Raw genomic sequence first — 17,659 nt, 5'->3', positions numbered from 1 at the left:
GTAGTAATAATAATAGTAATAATAATAATAATAATAATAATAATAGTAATATTATATAATATATTATACATATTTGTGTAAAAAATTACATTATATACAAATTAATTGAGCCAACGTAAAATAATAATAATAATAAAATAATTAACCATCTAACATGTTTACAAACAATACAATTCTTGTTTAAGGGAAAAAAAAACAAATTTGAATTATAAAAAATAATAATATAGTATTTACTGAGTCATAACTCATAACGACAGCGCAATAAAAACACTTCGTAAATTACAAATAATACAGATGAGTGCAAGACTGAAACACTGTGATGTCTTCAGCACTTAGTTTAAAAATAAATTTGATATGATGTTTTATACGTATAACTTACAGACCTATTAAATTATAATTATAATAAAAGTCTACATTATTTTCATCTCTTATGTATAAAATAATATGTACAAACATGTACCGCCATCCTGACTGGATATAATTTTATGAGAAGTATTTTTCAATAGGTACATAAATAGGTTGTGCAATGACATTGAGTTTAAATTTGGAAATATTTCATTAAAGTTAACTATACCTACCTACTTAATAAGTTTTCATAATTACATTTCAAACCAAAAATAAACGCCCGATGTCGAAATCGTAATTTTTCTTAATATATAAACATTGCAACTATATACACACCTGCAGTCAGTGGCGTATATAGGGGAGGGGGAGGAGGTTAGGGTTCAACCCCTCCCCCGAATAATAATCGTTGGTACGGCATTTTAATACGGCGATTAAATTATAATATTAATTGAATAGGTATATTTTTTTTTGTAAGGTCCCCCCTGAAATTACTTCCTATATACGTCACTGCCTGCAGTGGTAAGTACATCATCAATTTATCAAAAAATTGGTAGGCACGCAGTTTAAAAATTCGACACTAAAATACAATCTTTGGTTAAAATATGTAGGTATAAAAAAAAGGATGTAGTCTTAACAAAATATATAGTTTGTTCATAATATTAATTATGTGCATAATATGTATAGTAGGTATTACGTATTTTATACAACCTTTGGTATAGGTTTTTACAAAATTGGTATAATACACAATATGTTTAATAACTCTAAATAAGAATAATGACAATATTACAGTCTTAAACGAATACAGCTGCAGCAAATATAATAATTAAAAGCTTAGTATATCAATCGCACATAACAATGGTGCTATTTTTTATGCAAAACCCGTATTTTCTTGGACACCTAATAAGCCATATAAAATAAAAAAAACGCTTACATTGGTGTAGATAATATATGGGTATTTTACGCCTTGGTACTTAAAACTTACACTACCTTTTGACTATTTTTTGATAATGGTAAGTTTAAGATTTGTTGGTATTTATCAAGTTATTTATACTTTATAGTTTACTATTTACAATAATTTAAAGATTTTATGAGTGAATTAGGGAGGTAAATGTCAAGTCCAATGGAGGGGGGATATCATCAGAATATCTGACAGTGAATTCCTTATTTAAATACCTGTCAACATTTTGTAAAGGTAAACCTATTTTATTGTAATTTAAAAATATTATATTTTTCTATCCAACAACCTAGCTACCTGTGTTTAGTACAGTTGGCTAATAGTACTTATGATATAATTTTTTAGTACATTATATTCTTTCCGACCACCACCTGCAGCACCGGTGTAATATAGCATTTATAAGTGTAATCCCTGGCCATTCCAAACCATTCCAGTCTTTTACTCCTTTCTTTTTTTTTGTTTTATAATAATCAAAGTGAACTTTATAATATTATGCGTTTAAAAAAGAAATAAGAGAAAAAATGGCAAAATGTAAGATAGGTACCTACAATAAATAACAATGTAGATACATATTATTATATGTAATATGCATTTAGTAAATACCGAATGCCGATACCTAACCAGAATTTATTTAGTTACCAGACATTAATATGATAGACACTACAAATTGTTGTGTGTAACAAATAACAATAATATTATACCCATTGTTCAAATTCTATCATAAATAATATGTCCGAGGAAATACGAGTGAGTGCGTGTCGCATTTAAAAACTAACTCCTCTCCATATGCTTTTATATGGGGATGGTGTTAGGGGTGAAATGTACATATGAAATGTCATAATTATTATAAATCTATACCAACTGCATACTAAGTGGGTGTGGAGTACCAATTGTGGTGGTTCTTTAACGAGTCAGCAGCGTACACGGATGACGGTGGCGGAGGTGGAAGCGGCGGGCCAGTGGCCATAGACGACTTGGATGGATGGTAAAGATGAAAGCCGGCGGCCGAATGATAGAATGCTGCGGCCGCAGCTGCCGCGGCCGCGGACGTCTGATCATAGTGGTCGAGTGGCACGGCGGGCGGGGGCGGCGGTGGCGGCGCAGGGTTATACGGCTGTGGTTTCAGCGGCAGCGCGGGCGCCGCGGACGACGTCACCTCCGCGTGATGGCCGTACTGCTGGTGCAGATGCTGTTGCCGTATCTGCAGCAACGCGTCCGCGGACGTCGGCGGTGGCCCGTACAAATCATACTGGTGTTGTTGCTGGTGCTGTTGTTGCTGTTGCTGCTGGTGCTGGTGTTGGTGTTTGTCACGTGGCGACACGGACGACGGCGGCGTCATGGCCGTATGATAATCGGCGTAACTGTACGGCGGTGGTACGGCGAGGCCGCCGCCGTTACCGAACTCGTTTTTCTGCGGCCCGAACTGTTGCTGTTCCGAATAACCACCCTCGCTACCCGGCGGCGTCGGCAACGTGCTCATTTCACCCGCGTAATACGAGACAGCACTGGCGCCGGGTGAACGGGGAGCGTGCACGTTAGCGCGGATCACCGACTCGCGGTTGGCGTATATCTGCCGGAGCAGCGCTGAAGCAGGCAGCGTGGTACCTGGTGCACCGCCCGTCGACTGTTGGCCGTGCGGCGACGCTCCCTGGTGGTGATGGTGGTGCTGCTGCTGCTGTTGGTGATGTTGTAGGTGATGGTGGTGAGGTGGCCCGGCGGGGTGGTGGTGATGCTGGTGCTGCTGCAGGTGTAGGCCACCGTTCTGCTGTTGCTGTTGCTGCTGTTGTTGTAGCTGCTGGTGTTGCTGCTGCTGATGAAGATGGTGGTGATGTCCCAGGTGGTGCGCCCCGATCCATTGGATCGTACTCTTCTGTTGCTGTTGCTTGAGCAGCGCGTCCGTGCTGAAGTCGGTCGGTTGGTGTGCTGCCGCCACTGATGACGTGGACGTCTTGTCCGTGGTTGGTGGCAGGTGTTTGGACATAGCGTGCTCGAGCTCTTTTACGGCGTTCGGGTCGCTCGCGGCCGGCCTTTTATCACTACCACTGCCATTCGTTTTCGGTGGACTGGGTGGCAGCGTGGATTGACACGATGAAGAGGCGGGGCTTAGGCTGGCGAAATGCTGCTTCCGGTTCACCAAAGTGTCCTCTTCCGAACTACTGCAGCAGCTATCCGCTGCCAACGCCGCCGCAGCCGCCTCGTCCCGGTCAGTGATTTTCCTTTTGTGTGCTTTCCGTTTGTCATTGCCTGACTTCTTCGGTTGTATTCCTATGCTGTTGTTGTTGTTGTTGTTCAACTAAAACGAGACGAATCACAAATAAACATCAAAATAATCTAGAACACAATATTATATTGTATGTATAATGCATATTCTATGTATAGGTGCCAAAGCTAGATTCAGACATTTTGGGCACAGGGACAGGTATTTTTTCCACCTTTAAATTATATAAATATAATATTATGTTATACAATAACATTATAAACCACATACATTCATATAAATAGATACTGTAAAATTGTACACACGATCAAAAAACTTGCGTCCCTTGAAATGTGCCTATATGACTATACATAAGTTTATAGTATTAGTATACCTATACACTTCTTTCTCATTCATTGATTAGCCTTTAGGTTCACTTTAAGAAAAAAGATAATAAAGTGACCGTAGGTTTATAGTACGTTTACGTAAGACGTACAGGTAAGAACTCATGAGTCACGATCAATTAAAAACTATGGATGCTTAATTTTGCAGAAACGTTAGGAATATAGTTAGGTAGGTAATTAAAGGTAATTTGAAACGCCAAAACCATCCTTTAATTGAACGAAACGACCAATGAAACTTCTATGTTCGGTCTTCTTAACTCTATATAGTCTTTGATCGAGTGTTATTATTACGACTAAAGGCCAATGGGTGTCTACCTATATTATATTATTCTTAACGTTGTACATGATACCAATGCAAGTACCACATGAAAAATAACAACTGCTGTAGTACTTATAGTGAAAAACGAGAACAAATTTCAATTACTTTTATATTATAAATATAATATAGCTTTACAGGATTATTTTTGATTGCTACCCAAAGAACGTTATATAATTTTATAATTCATAATGTTTTAATTTAAAAACTACAATGATGACGCATTAAGTCATATAAGTAGGTACAAGACGTGTACCTACAACTGACATAGTATACACAATACACCTATCAGTATAGTAGTATTATACCTACAAGTTGGTAGTCAAACCTGATATATATATACAGTCTATTTGATATTTACTTTTGTATTAATTATTAATTCCATTAGGTACGTCATTATAAAATATGTTGATTTTCATTTGCAATAGGTAATTTAAATTACAATGTTATTCATGTTAACTCACTTGTAATCGTTCAGATGGTGCGTTGTTCAATTGCGTTATGTCCACATGGTTCCTGCCTCTCGTCGGATCACCCTGTCCGTCCGCCGAATGACCATCGTCCAGGTCGGCAGGTGTTAGGTGATCTCTTCTAGGATTTCCTCCTCGCCCGTCTAAAAATAACCGATATCCAGTTATAACTCGACCAACGCCATTAGACTCATATAAGTCATATTACATGACACTTACCACCGCCACCGCCATCGGGTGAACCGTTCTCAGGGTCGTTGCCTCCGGTTTCTTCTCTTTTCACCGCCCTCTGTCTAATATGCTCTTCCATTTGGCAACAATCCATTATCAAATTGTCGAATTCTCTGGCACTAAAATCATCATATATATGCATTATACATAATATTATACACCACGATCAATATTCCGCAGAGGTTCGGATAATGTTACGCACATTTTTTTTTTTTTTTTATCATAGTTGGTGAATGTTCTGAATACAAAACGAGGGGACACACCTAATTGGCGCGGGGTTAAAATTTAAAATAAAATACAACTTACCTGACTACGTAGTTGACGCAAATGATGTTCTGTTCTTCAGCGTTTTTCGAGTTACAGACGACCGTACCGCACGTTTGCATCCAAGTGTAACCACCATTTTTATTCATCACCCTATAGTAATGCGTCATCATCTGTCCTTTGTTAATCACTGAAAAATAAATAAAAATGTTAATTTTATAAGTGATAAATAGAACATTTTTAAATAGGTTATAATTTATATTTTTAAGAACCGAATTGCATTATACTACTGTATGATTTATATTGCCAGTTAGTTTAAAAATTTGTAAATAAACATGAAATAGCTTCTACAGTAAAAATATATGTTAAAAAAATCAACTCATTTCAGTGAAATATTACTAAGATTATAGGTTTAAAGTTTTTAATTATTTTGGAATAATAAATTAGGTTATCTATTGATATTCTTGATTCTTCGTTCACCGTTAATATAATATATTTACTATAAATTTAATAATAATTTGGTCCGATACTTATAGTTTTTGTTGTCTCAACAAAAAAATATCATGATGTTACCTAACGGCTAACTATTAAATTATACAAGTGTATGTAATTATTGTAATTCCATTAAATTGAAAAAAATAATGTAGGTACACTAAGTCACATAGGTATATTTACTCAATAGTAAGTATGATGTAGGTACGTAATTATTTATATATTATATATATCAGAACTTACATAATACATGGACATCCAGCTATTGTTATAAAGCAGCGTATAAATAGGTAGGCAACTATAGGAACTAAGAGTTAAAAATTTACAAATGGGAATGGTTTTATATAAAATAATGTCTACAGACACATGACGAATAATTCATATATTATAACAATATATCCAATTTTTATTATTGTCCGAAAGCCACTTGCACGCGACTCGAGTGGAATATTTATACATTCATTTTGGGAAGACGGATCTATGGCGGCGCTATATAATAATATTTAAGCATTCAACTCATTCGACCTGACTATATATGACGAAATTGATATTGTTTTTCCGTCGACTGTATGACTACGACCTACCTATTATATACCTTCAGTAGGTACTATGTACCTACGGTAGTATACGGTATATTATAGTAGTGAGTAGAGACTGGTGGTCGGTGGGACGATGGACATAATATTATTATCCATTAAATGTCTCTTTCCCTGCAATAGGTACGTATGATATCTACCTAACTATATCCAGTGGTGGATTTTCATAATTTTCCTTGGGAAGGGGGTCCAGAAAAAGAATTTGTATTTCAAAAACATATTTTATATTTAAAAAAAATGTATTTACTATATTGTTATTTATGTATTTGTATTATATTTATGTAATTTATATTAAAAGTATACCTAGGTATATATTTCACAAAATAAAATAATTGAATAAATAAAACACGTAAGACCACCACTGCCTGTATCATAATTTCCAGGCACTTTCTGCACTAAGACGAGCGAAATGTACCTACCTACGCATATAGGTGTACATCAACTCCGTATACCTAATATATATATATATATATATATTATAATATGTAATATTGAAAATATCGTAATATTTATATTATAGTTATATAGTGTATATATATACATATATATATATAATATAACATACTTAAAAATTGTTGGTTCCTCCTTCACAGATTTGTCATTGTACATGGCAAAATATTACATTATAGTCCATACCCTCGTATACTTTCCTATACCTAAAGGTACTGATGACGACGACAATGATGATGATGATGATGATGATAATGCACACGCACAGCTACAGAGGCACTTGCGCCTGTTGAAATATGCCGGGCAGGTATTGCACCGGAAGCTCCGCCCTCCCCCTATTACCGGACCATACAGCCATTACCCCGGTGGCCACACGTTAGATGTTATCGTCGTCCACCAACAAGAGTCATCGTCTCGTGTACGATGTATTCGGTGAAGACAAAATAGGTAGGTAGGTATATACATATTATAATATTATACTCGGTGCGTATTACTGTTCTGAATACTGATGACGCTCTTCCGGTCGTTATTCAATTACGATCGCGTATAAATATAAATGGCCACCATTTATATGCCAGTTAACGCGAGATATTATAATGTAGGTATATCATAGGTAGGAGGTATATCTAGTTGAAGTATACCTACGTAGTCACCTCAAATTATACGATACTCTAACCATCACCAGACCCGTATTATATTATTTTACATTTTTATCTGTATCTGCAGCGTATACTATTACAATGCGGACCGTCGTGCCTACCATTCAAAACTATAGTAACGACCTTATTGTGTTATAATATAATAATATTATAAAGTTGATGTCCATAACATTATAGTGCTTGCATGTTGCAGTATATACTTACAGTCTAGGTGACATTTTCGGAGTTTCCCCACGTCCTCGCCGTGACACAGGGTATACATGTTCATACCAGTCAGTTCGTCGGCCGTATAATCAAGTATTTCCGCCACCCTGTGATAATAATAATAAATCATCGTTATACATTTGCGTATCTATACATGGGAACTCAAAATGTATATAACTTCAACAAAAATATGGGTCTCACGGTTTTTGTATGTTTTAAAATTATATACTGCAGCTTAATACCTAATTGATGAATACATACCTAGTTATATGTTCCAAAACATAAATTATTAGTATAACATAGAGTTGTTGGTAATAGACATATTTTTTGCCTAATTATAGTTATAAATTGATACAGTTTTTCAAACATTATATTATTATGCTCTTAAAATGAATAAAACCCTGTTTCTATTTTGTATTCGAGTTAATCACAATATTTTTGTATTTGTATGCATATTGAAACTTCAATATTTCCAACGAATATCTAGATTCTAGAGATATCTGAGCACCTCAGTCGATATAATTACCTTGGTTCGCAATGAGCTATTCGAAAGTCGAAGTATAGTCTTGTGACGAACATGTCGGTTTCCAGTCGGATTTCATGCACGCTTGGTGGGGGTAGTGCGATAGCCAGGGACACTGCGCCCAAAAGCGGTGGCGCACATTTCCGATTGTGCGAAAACGTGTACTGTGGCCTCAGTCTGCAAATCAACAGCACCACCTGAGACATAAGAGTAAGATTCACAATGAGTTTACGTAAAAAAAATATATCACAATTTCCTAGTAAATTAAAATGTAATGTTTTGTGTGTGTATATTATAATGTGTATTATTATTTATTATATACTATATAGCCATAAGGTAAAGGTTGTTGACGAGTTTTTATCGCCTTAATAATATCGTATGATATACATCATATATATAATGTACGACTGTTAGTGGCGTGTGAAAAAAAAACAGTGGTTAACGCGACATCAACAGTTCTGACACGTAAATTACATAAAAAAAAAGAGGAAAAACAACCTCTTGGAACCAGAGGCGTTCTTCTCTTGTATACTCATCACGATCACTGGATATGATTTGTACATCCTGACAACGATCTTAAGTCGGCCGCCTACTTCGGTCATTCAATTTTTGTTTTACTATACTCTAAACGTTTACACGTTATGTGGTACATTATTATTATTGTTTTTTTTTTTTTTTTTGGACGCTTCCGACTATAGTAATTGTTTTTTTTTCGTGTCTATGTGAATCGAATTTTGTATATTGTCGTTGAATACTAAAGTATCATCTGCTTTTTGTCTTTCATTCTATCGGGCTACAATGAAATCGTAACAAAATGATCAAACGCATGACACGCACAATTATTGTTATTAAATTGTTTTCTATTGTTCTTTTAGTGCAAACTTGTTAAGGAAGTTGTTTTTAAAACAAAACGTTCACTGGACACGGATCTATGGCGATTTAATTAATTAATTAGGCTCATTCAGAATAGACGTTAACAAAATTATCAGAATTGTTCGTCCATAAAACCCAAATCCTTCGAACACACACATACACACACGCGCGTGCGTCTATATATATATAAAAAAAAAGGTATATAAAAAACGGTTGGGATTTTTTCTCTCGTCCACAGTCTACGGACCCAAATGTTTAATTATCCATGGTTATTTAACCGATATCTTGTTTTTATTAGTCCATCTGAAGTAAATCAAAAATCAAGATGAAACAAATTACCACTTATAGAGGAGAATAATGTGGTGATGTAATATCTGAATAAGTAATAGGTAGATACTTATAATGGTTTATTTTCTTTAATTTGTCGAATATTTAATTTAATTTTATTCGTTTGAAATAACACTGTTATGTAAGAATGTAACCATTGTGGAACAGTAGAACACCAATTGTGCATTATTATAATTATTTTTATTACAATATCAGTGTTGTTTTATCATCGTTAGAATAGCTTTCTCTTTGTCATTGTCACCACATAATATGTAAACTTACATACGCACATTATACTATATTATACCTATATACCTTTACATTTAAGCAGTGGTCAGTTAGTGCCAGTTTTGTGGTGACAGGTTGCCAAAGTATGGAATTTGTAAATGCATCATTGACCATATTATGTTTATACCTACGAATTATCTTATATATTATTATAGGTACCTATGTGTTACATATACACAAGGCTGATGGAAATTCTCTATACATGAATAACCCGTATGTAAACAAATAACAATAAATAAAAAAAAAACATTCCAACGTATTCGATTATTTCATTTTATTTTTGGGACTTTCATTTTCGATTGTTGTTAAATTTGGACCGAAACCATGCTTTGGGTGCTCGAGGAGATATCCAATTAAAATAGTACAAGTATCTCGAACAAAAGTACTAATTTTTAGTGGTTTCAATGAATCATCATTTATATTTGGGGTAGAATTTTCCTTCAACCCTTGTATTTGCCTTGTCTTTATTTCACATCCCCTTGTTTTATTAGGTCAACACAATCATTCGTATTTTATACAACTCCAATATGATTGTTCTAGTATTGATGTTGTGCACAGAAATAAATTTTATTTTGAAATATTATTTAAGTAAGGAGGTACCTACTAAGTTTAATATTTTGTCGGTGTATAAATAATGACTGTTTTATAGAAAAATATACAATTGAATCAATGACATTTCATAGTATGGTGAAATTGGTAATTTCCGATGACTGATTAGTTATTAGAATCGAAATATTTTCAAACTATATAGGTAGTATGACGCACTCATTTTCGGTTGTTTTAAGCTTAATAATCACCGAACCGTCAACCCTTTACTACAATTTTGGTCTGAAAATTACGCTTCTCCCCTCCAAATAAGAGAATTCATATATTACTGGGAAAGTGGGATGAAATGTATAATTCTACACCCTATACGGTGGTAATAATATCCGTATTAGAAAAGTATATATATATGTACGCTCACCCTATATCCGGAGGATTTGAAATGGCAACCACGTTTAGTCAGCGTAGACTTCATTCTAATGCAAAACGCTCTGTCTAAGCCTTTATATGCATTTGTGCTGGATAGAGACATCACTGACGAAACTGAAAATTGTATAAAGTAATAATAATTATAGTAGGTAATGATGTAAATTTTGTATTTTATATTTTATTGGAAACTTTATTTTATGTATTTTATGTATTTCATTATTATTTATTAATTTATTGACCATTCATGGCTAGATTTTTTCTTTTAAAGGTAAACGTGATTGTATACTTACCTATGATTAATTCAAAGCTTTAATTATTTAATTATTACGAATAATGTAAAATCATTTTTGTATTACCTACCTATTCATTAAAAAATAAAATATAATGTTCATGCGATCGTATTCACACTATGACAGCATAATATTATTAGTAAAACAGCAATGGGATACAACCTTATATAATTATGTGTTCGAAGTCACGACTGTTTGTGGCCGGACTAATGATCCGTGCTTCCTTATATACCCCAGAAAGTCTATACGATATTATAATGTTCCGAACTATAAGCACATGATCGGTGGTCAGTGTGTGAAAAATGATTATATTTTTAAATATTCATTATTCATATATATTACAAGAATTGTATGTAAATATTTTAGAATAATTTCGAAAGAATTAAAACGAATTTAATATATCTTTTTTTTAAATTTAGTATCTGATGAAAATTATACTGTGTGAACTTGTATTGGGTTTAAAATCATAGCCCCTCACGTCAATTCATAAAAATACTCCGTCACGCACTATCGGATCGAGCGTTGTAACTGAAAAAGGACCAAACTAATTTTTCCCTCGGACTAGATGTTTTTTATTTTATTTTTTGGTTATAAATTGGATTGCATTTCAGTGTTCTATACGGCGTGACGGGGCAATAAAAAACACTCAGGGTGAGCGTGTGGCTAATCACGTGAAACGTCGTAGAGTGTGGCCACCGTTGTCTGAAGGGATGAAAACTCACCGTCGGGATTTGCCGTGCCCACATTAGAACTTCCTTCTTCGGAACCAGCACTGCTGGGTGACGGCGATGCCATTCCCTGGCCTTGAGTCAGTCCTAGGCCTAATTGTTCGGCTAGCTCAGAATGGTCAGCTTGGTGAATGTAGTCAAACACACTACTACCGGTCATCTCTACCTGCAAAAAATAACACGGATAAGTAAAGGAACTACCATAGCGATTTGACATTTGGAAGCCTCTTGAGATATTGGTTGTACGTTACAAGGGGAATTAAACTATTCGGACTTAGTGAAAAATCTTCCCGAATCGTCCATCATTGTTACCGTCCGTAACGTTAATTTAGACTATATATAGGGCTGTGCGCATGGTCTACAAACACTCCCCCCTCATCTCCCTTTCACCGGGAAAGGTAAGGGAGGATTGACGGGTTTTAAAGGTTGCGCGGGTGGGTTCCGGCTCGACTCGAATTCGACTCACGTACACTTGAGCCGTGCGAGCGTGTTCCTCATTCGTAATTCCGAACCGTACTCTCTCTCGCCCGCCTGACACAATCAATAGCTATGCTGCAAAGGCCGACACGGGGGAGACCCAGGGTTTTTGCGCTTTTGACGTGGCCTGTACACAGGACTATGGTGTGCAGGGTATAGGTTTCTAGAACTGACGATTGTTTCTACATCACATTTCACCCAACAAACTAAACAACACTGGTATTATAGATGTATAAATAATAACTAACGACTATTAAATTATTTGCGTAATAGTTATATATTATTTAAAAAGTAACACTTTGATGGAAATTACAAATTTTAAATAAAATCAGTATGATGAGGATGACACACATAAAATAGAGACGAAAATGTTTATTAGTTGATAAAATTAAATATTATAACGAAAAATTTGTTTTTTTATGTGAACAAGACTATACAATTGTAGTTAGGTATCTACTACATAATCAAACTTATATAAAATATATTCTATTGGGGAATTTAAACTTAAAATTATATTATATGTGCCTATTTTTTAAATAACACGCTATTATAAATCAACTCGATAGTTGATATTATGTGTATATTTTTTTTATACTTTTATAATGGCTTATTAATTTTAATAGCTTATAATTTTGATTTGATTATAGAGGAATATAATAAATTAGTTGACAAAAAATGAAAAAAGTAAAGAAAATGTAGTTGTAACAACTACTACCTACTACTATGACTAGGTATTAAAATATATTGTTCCATTATAATATTAATGAATTATATAGTTGTATACATAATATTGATAAAAACTTTTCAGAAGTACCTATAATTTCTTCGGGAATTACAAATAAAAAAATGTGCATTAATTTTATAATATTATAAATTATGGTAGGTATACCTATAAAACCAATGGTATGTGGTTAAATATTTCCATGAAAAAAACGTATATGTCCATTAAAGAATAGCCTGGGTAAATTTAAAGAAATAACTGTTATACACAACCAAGAGAATACGAGAAATAATAAAAATTTAAAACAATAGATATAAGGTTATACTAAAAAGTATTTCAAACAACAATGAACGAATTAGAAGAAATTTATATGAACTAAACAAGGGAATTTATTTTAATGCCATTATAATATATATCTATACCTAACGTTAATTTAATATCTCTGAATAAAGAAGCGTGAAAATAAATTATACCAATTATCGATAGGGTTACTACTTACTTTAAATACTATAATATAAAAAAGTAAAAACTATTTTTAAAATATGTTATTGAGGTTTTAGATATTAAGTTGGTCAAATTCGGGTCATTACCAAAATGGAAGGACAAAGTAAAGTCGGTAGTGTTTGATATAAGCTATTAAGTTATATTTTTGTATTGTTTCATACCATGTACGTATCAAGTTACTCTGCAGCGTGACGGTATATTTAAATAATATTATGAAATCACATATCGTTATTCAGTTTAAACTGGATTAATATATTATTATACGCGGTGGTTAACAATAGGGAGCAAAGTGTTTCCCGATTGTGTCAAGTAGACAGTGTTGAGCGCAATTAATATTGTCCGACTCATATTATATAATATGTGCCATATTCAAAGGGGAGTTTGTACGGGAAGTGAAGACTTCAACATTGCAGTATAGCTTGGCATTTACGTTGTTTTATAATATAGCGTACACACTTTTATACATATTGAGTAACAAATATAATTTAATATTGTACGGTGTTTCAAAATACTCACTTGAGAAAGACCTAGGTAGATGGACACGGTTTCTGATATGTATAGAAATCGTCCGTCGGCAGCTAACGCAAAAGCGAAACCGTCCAACGACTGTAAAAATAATAAGACATATTAATAGTATCGACGTGTTTTAATTCGTATGATTTAATTTTTACTTGAAGTATATGTGTGCCTTGGTGCTGTTCAAACAATTCCAAGGCTATGGTACTAGGAGATCTATTTCGAGCTGAGGTTCCTGAAACATTTATAAACATTCTATATTCTCTAGTTAATTTTCATCGCACATATTAAATAGTATATATTATATTATTATATCGTATCCAGTTTGTGTATTTTTTCATTAAATGCACAAAATCATATCATTTCCCTCAAATAAGAACTGTTTTCACAGCCCCTACATAAATACATCTAGTTTAATCAAAAAAGTCTATCCTAATCCTCAACTGAGTAAACATTTTCGTCCCCTAAGCACCCTCGCGACTTTCATTTGGCAACTTGGTCGTTTACTTTGCACAAACAGACTGGCGTAATACTATGTGTTGGTATTAATAACATATCTCCCTTATTTATTAATCGGTATAATAATCGAGCCAATCGCAATAAGTCTATACACAATTATTATAGCCATTTATTTATAAAAATGTGCGTATCTTAAACATGTAATATAAATTTATCTTCGTTTGTTTAGTTACAAATAATACATTGTTACGTTTTCAAAAATGCTTATGACACTGTGTAGGTGCCAGCTATATCATATTCCAAATACTAATATCGCCTATACCACCACTACCAAGGACCGTAAAGTATTGCAGCAGGAGAATCGTCCCTTGGGACTACTACCACATGTGTTCCTGGCGGTGTCAACAATTATTTATTGTTCTTTTTACTAAGGGGAAAATTTCCAACTTTTGGAATACATTCTATATGAGTGTCAAATACAATTTAAAATTAGTTTTTGTAAATTGTACTTTTAGATATTATTTTGGGCTGACAAAAATATATAATTTTTTATAGCCAGATTTGTTTTTTGATCTATTATTTTTTTATAATGATTTGAATCCAATCAACACTCAGATTTAACGATAATAACATCAGTATAGTCATAAACTATACTATAATGCATAACATTCAATTGAATATAGTTAATATTAATCGTGAGATATAAGTAGGTATTTATTAATTATTTATAATAATAGTATAACTAACTTATAAGTACCACGGGGTGGATGCCCAATTAAAAAGTTTGATTTCGTTAAAATAATAGTAAATGTTGAAAAACAAGTAATTTAAACTACCTAAATAATTTGTCATAGTAATTTTATTATACTTTTATAAATAATTGATATATAGGCATATACCATATGAATCAAATAAAATGTATCAGTTATATAAAACACTTTATCTGTACTAAAATATATAACTTTATTACTAAAAATAGTCTTTTAATATTAATCCGTTACACCAATTATTTTCCCACATAATATAATTTTATCAATTATATATTTCAAAGGCTTAGCGAATATAAGAAATTGACCTCTGTCAAACTGATGAAAACTTGTAATTCAAAACTCTTCCTCGATTGTTGTTAAATCAGTTTTTTTTGAATTTTTTTTACTTGGCTGTAAACACAAATAAATATATACACATAGGGTGGAGAAGTGCACCTTTGTTATCCAAATTAACTTAAGTCGGTGGCGCGCGTGTGTGTTTAACAAATCCCGTCCCCCTATTTTGCGGGTGGCTGATTGAAACCACAAAAATAAAAAGAGAAAGGGGGGAATGTTTAAAGCCCTCCCCTTGCATTTAACTCAGTTAGCTCGAGGTTTATTCATGGGTCCCAGCAATCAGTCGGGTAGTGTTTTAAACTCTTCTCACCCTAAGTTCCTCTTTGTGATGATAACAAGCCCCCAGGCACTCTTAATTCGCTTTAAAGTGATGTCGGCCGGATTTGTTTGACGAAAATATTATTACAATTATTATACCCATGAATTATAATCAAATTTTGTGGTTATTGAGATATTGTCAACATGGAATTATTATTAGTTTAAAACCACATGGTGGTGACGATTTCACCATAATCCAAAAAGTACAGTGTAACTGTAACCGCCAAATAAATATTTTTACATAAATTAATATTATCTTATAGTTTATCGATCCAACAGTATAATATTATATGATTGCGATTTAAATCAAATAGATACATTATGATTGAATAAATAACATGAATAACTAATGTCAGACCTAATAATATTCATCTTATATAATAAATTATAATATAATAATAGATGGAGAATTTTTTTGAAAAACTTATTATATAAAATTTAATGTACCTAATGTATAAATAGGTTTAATTTTAGTCGCACCACTTTAGAATTAGAGTTACCTATTATGATTTTTAAAAATAAAAAAATTGAAATAGTTACAATGAAATTATCGTGTTTTGTACCCGACAAGATGTAACGGAGCAAGGCATATTTTTGTGGATGTAAGCAACGTAGGTACGATATACAATAGTGATGATGATGTTGACGTCGATAGCATGTATAGAATTTTTGCTGGCAAGAGGTGTAATCAAAATAATTGCCGTAACGGTGGTACGATATAAATATTGATCGGATGATTGACCGTGGAGAGAGATGAGTTTGGCGGTCTAGGTATTGGACAATGGGCATGTGCTCTCGAGTCTCGTGCTGATAGCCGTGGAAAGAATTGTCATTTTTTTTGTCCAAGACACGAGTCACAAATTACTAACTGTCTCTTGTTCTTTTAGCTTCTTCGTCCTTGTCCCTCTGTTTTTTATTTTTTACACGACAGTCTCCTATTGTGTCACCGAACAAGAAAGCTCTGAATTACTTGATATATACAATATTATCTTTATATTACAATTACTTTATATATAATATATAGACACTGCAGAGTTTTGTCACTATCATTGGAAAGCATTCCCGAGAATATTTCATGATACTCTCCGGTATAACCTGAATATATAATATGAAAAAAATAATCAATAAAAAAAAAAAAATCAAGTAGACAGTAGAAAATGAACGGTGTTTTAAATGAGCTGATTAACTGACATGGACAATTTAGTAAAGTATAAACAGAATTTGTACCTATCCATTATATTATCATGTTGTGACTTGTAAATTGTGACCAATTTGTATGTGTCATAAAATTATTCCAGGAACAGAGTACAGACGTATAGGCACACTATTATCTGACGACATATTATTGCAATATAAACTAAATTATTCTATGTTTGTATTTCGTTAAAAAATGTCATATTATTTTAAGATTTTTATTATTTGAGACTTTAGTTGTTTAAATGCACTTAAAATTAAAAACCTGTTTTCGCTGTTTTCTTAGACAGATATAATATAATTTTCCCTTATTACACATACAGATTAGAAATGTCACAAATAGTTCCATAAATTAAAGGCTTAACATTTGATACAATGATACAACATAATAAAAATGCAATAGCTGATATTAGATATCATTTTTGGTAGTGACCATAAGAAATAATTGTGAAACCTTAACAACCTTAATAATGTGTTTTTTTATATAATATATTTTGTTAAAAAAGATTTTTGAAAAAAAAATGAAATATAAATATCTACTAATCTAAAATTCAAATCATACACTTGACTATATGGGTAATACAATGCGACCATATAAGATAAATGAAACATGACATTAGAAAGCTTATATTTTTGTGCGTGGAGTGGCAACGACGTAAATATTAATTGATAGTTATTATAGTTTCATACATATTTTTGGGATACTCAATCCGTGAGGGTCTAATCGAACACGGAGTCGGCGACTTAAACGGGGTAACTTCGCGAGATGGTACATGTTCG

The 17,659-nt window shown here is 33.1% G+C and overlaps 1 protein-coding gene across 3 annotated transcripts in view; it reads right to left on the bottom strand.

Moving 5' to 3' along the window:
- Positions 1–31: 31 nt before the first annotated feature.
- Positions 32–17,659, bottom strand: part of LOC132942962 (protein trachealess) — a 136,477-nt gene continuing 118,849 nt past the window's right edge. For all 3 annotated transcript variants that reach the window (XM_061011685.1, XM_061011687.1, XM_061011686.1), the window contains 10 exons: positions 13,958–14,037; positions 13,803–13,892; positions 11,579–11,750; positions 10,559–10,680; positions 8,110–8,303; positions 7,584–7,690; positions 5,225–5,372; positions 4,907–5,037; positions 4,682–4,830; positions 32–3,593 (listed from right to left, as the gene is read on the bottom strand). In XM_061011685.1, coding sequence (XP_060867668.1) covers positions 2,169–3,593; positions 4,682–4,830; positions 4,907–5,037; positions 5,225–5,372; positions 7,584–7,690; positions 8,110–8,303; positions 10,559–10,680; positions 11,579–11,750; positions 13,803–13,892; positions 13,958–14,037 — 2,618 coding nt within the window. In that variant the 3' untranslated portion in view covers positions 32–2,168. The remainder of the gene's footprint in view (positions 3,594–4,681; positions 4,831–4,906; positions 5,038–5,224; positions 5,373–7,583; positions 7,691–8,109; positions 8,304–10,558; positions 10,681–11,578; positions 11,751–13,802; positions 13,893–13,957; positions 14,038–17,659) is intronic.

This window comes from Metopolophium dirhodum, chromosome 4, assembly GCF_019925205.1.
Source record: "Metopolophium dirhodum isolate CAU chromosome 4, ASM1992520v1, whole genome shotgun sequence".
NCBI lineage: Eukaryota > Metazoa > Arthropoda > Insecta > Hemiptera > Aphididae > Metopolophium > Metopolophium dirhodum.
Note: the sequence above shows the minus strand (reverse complement) of the source record. Positions and strands in the feature narration are given on the sequence as shown.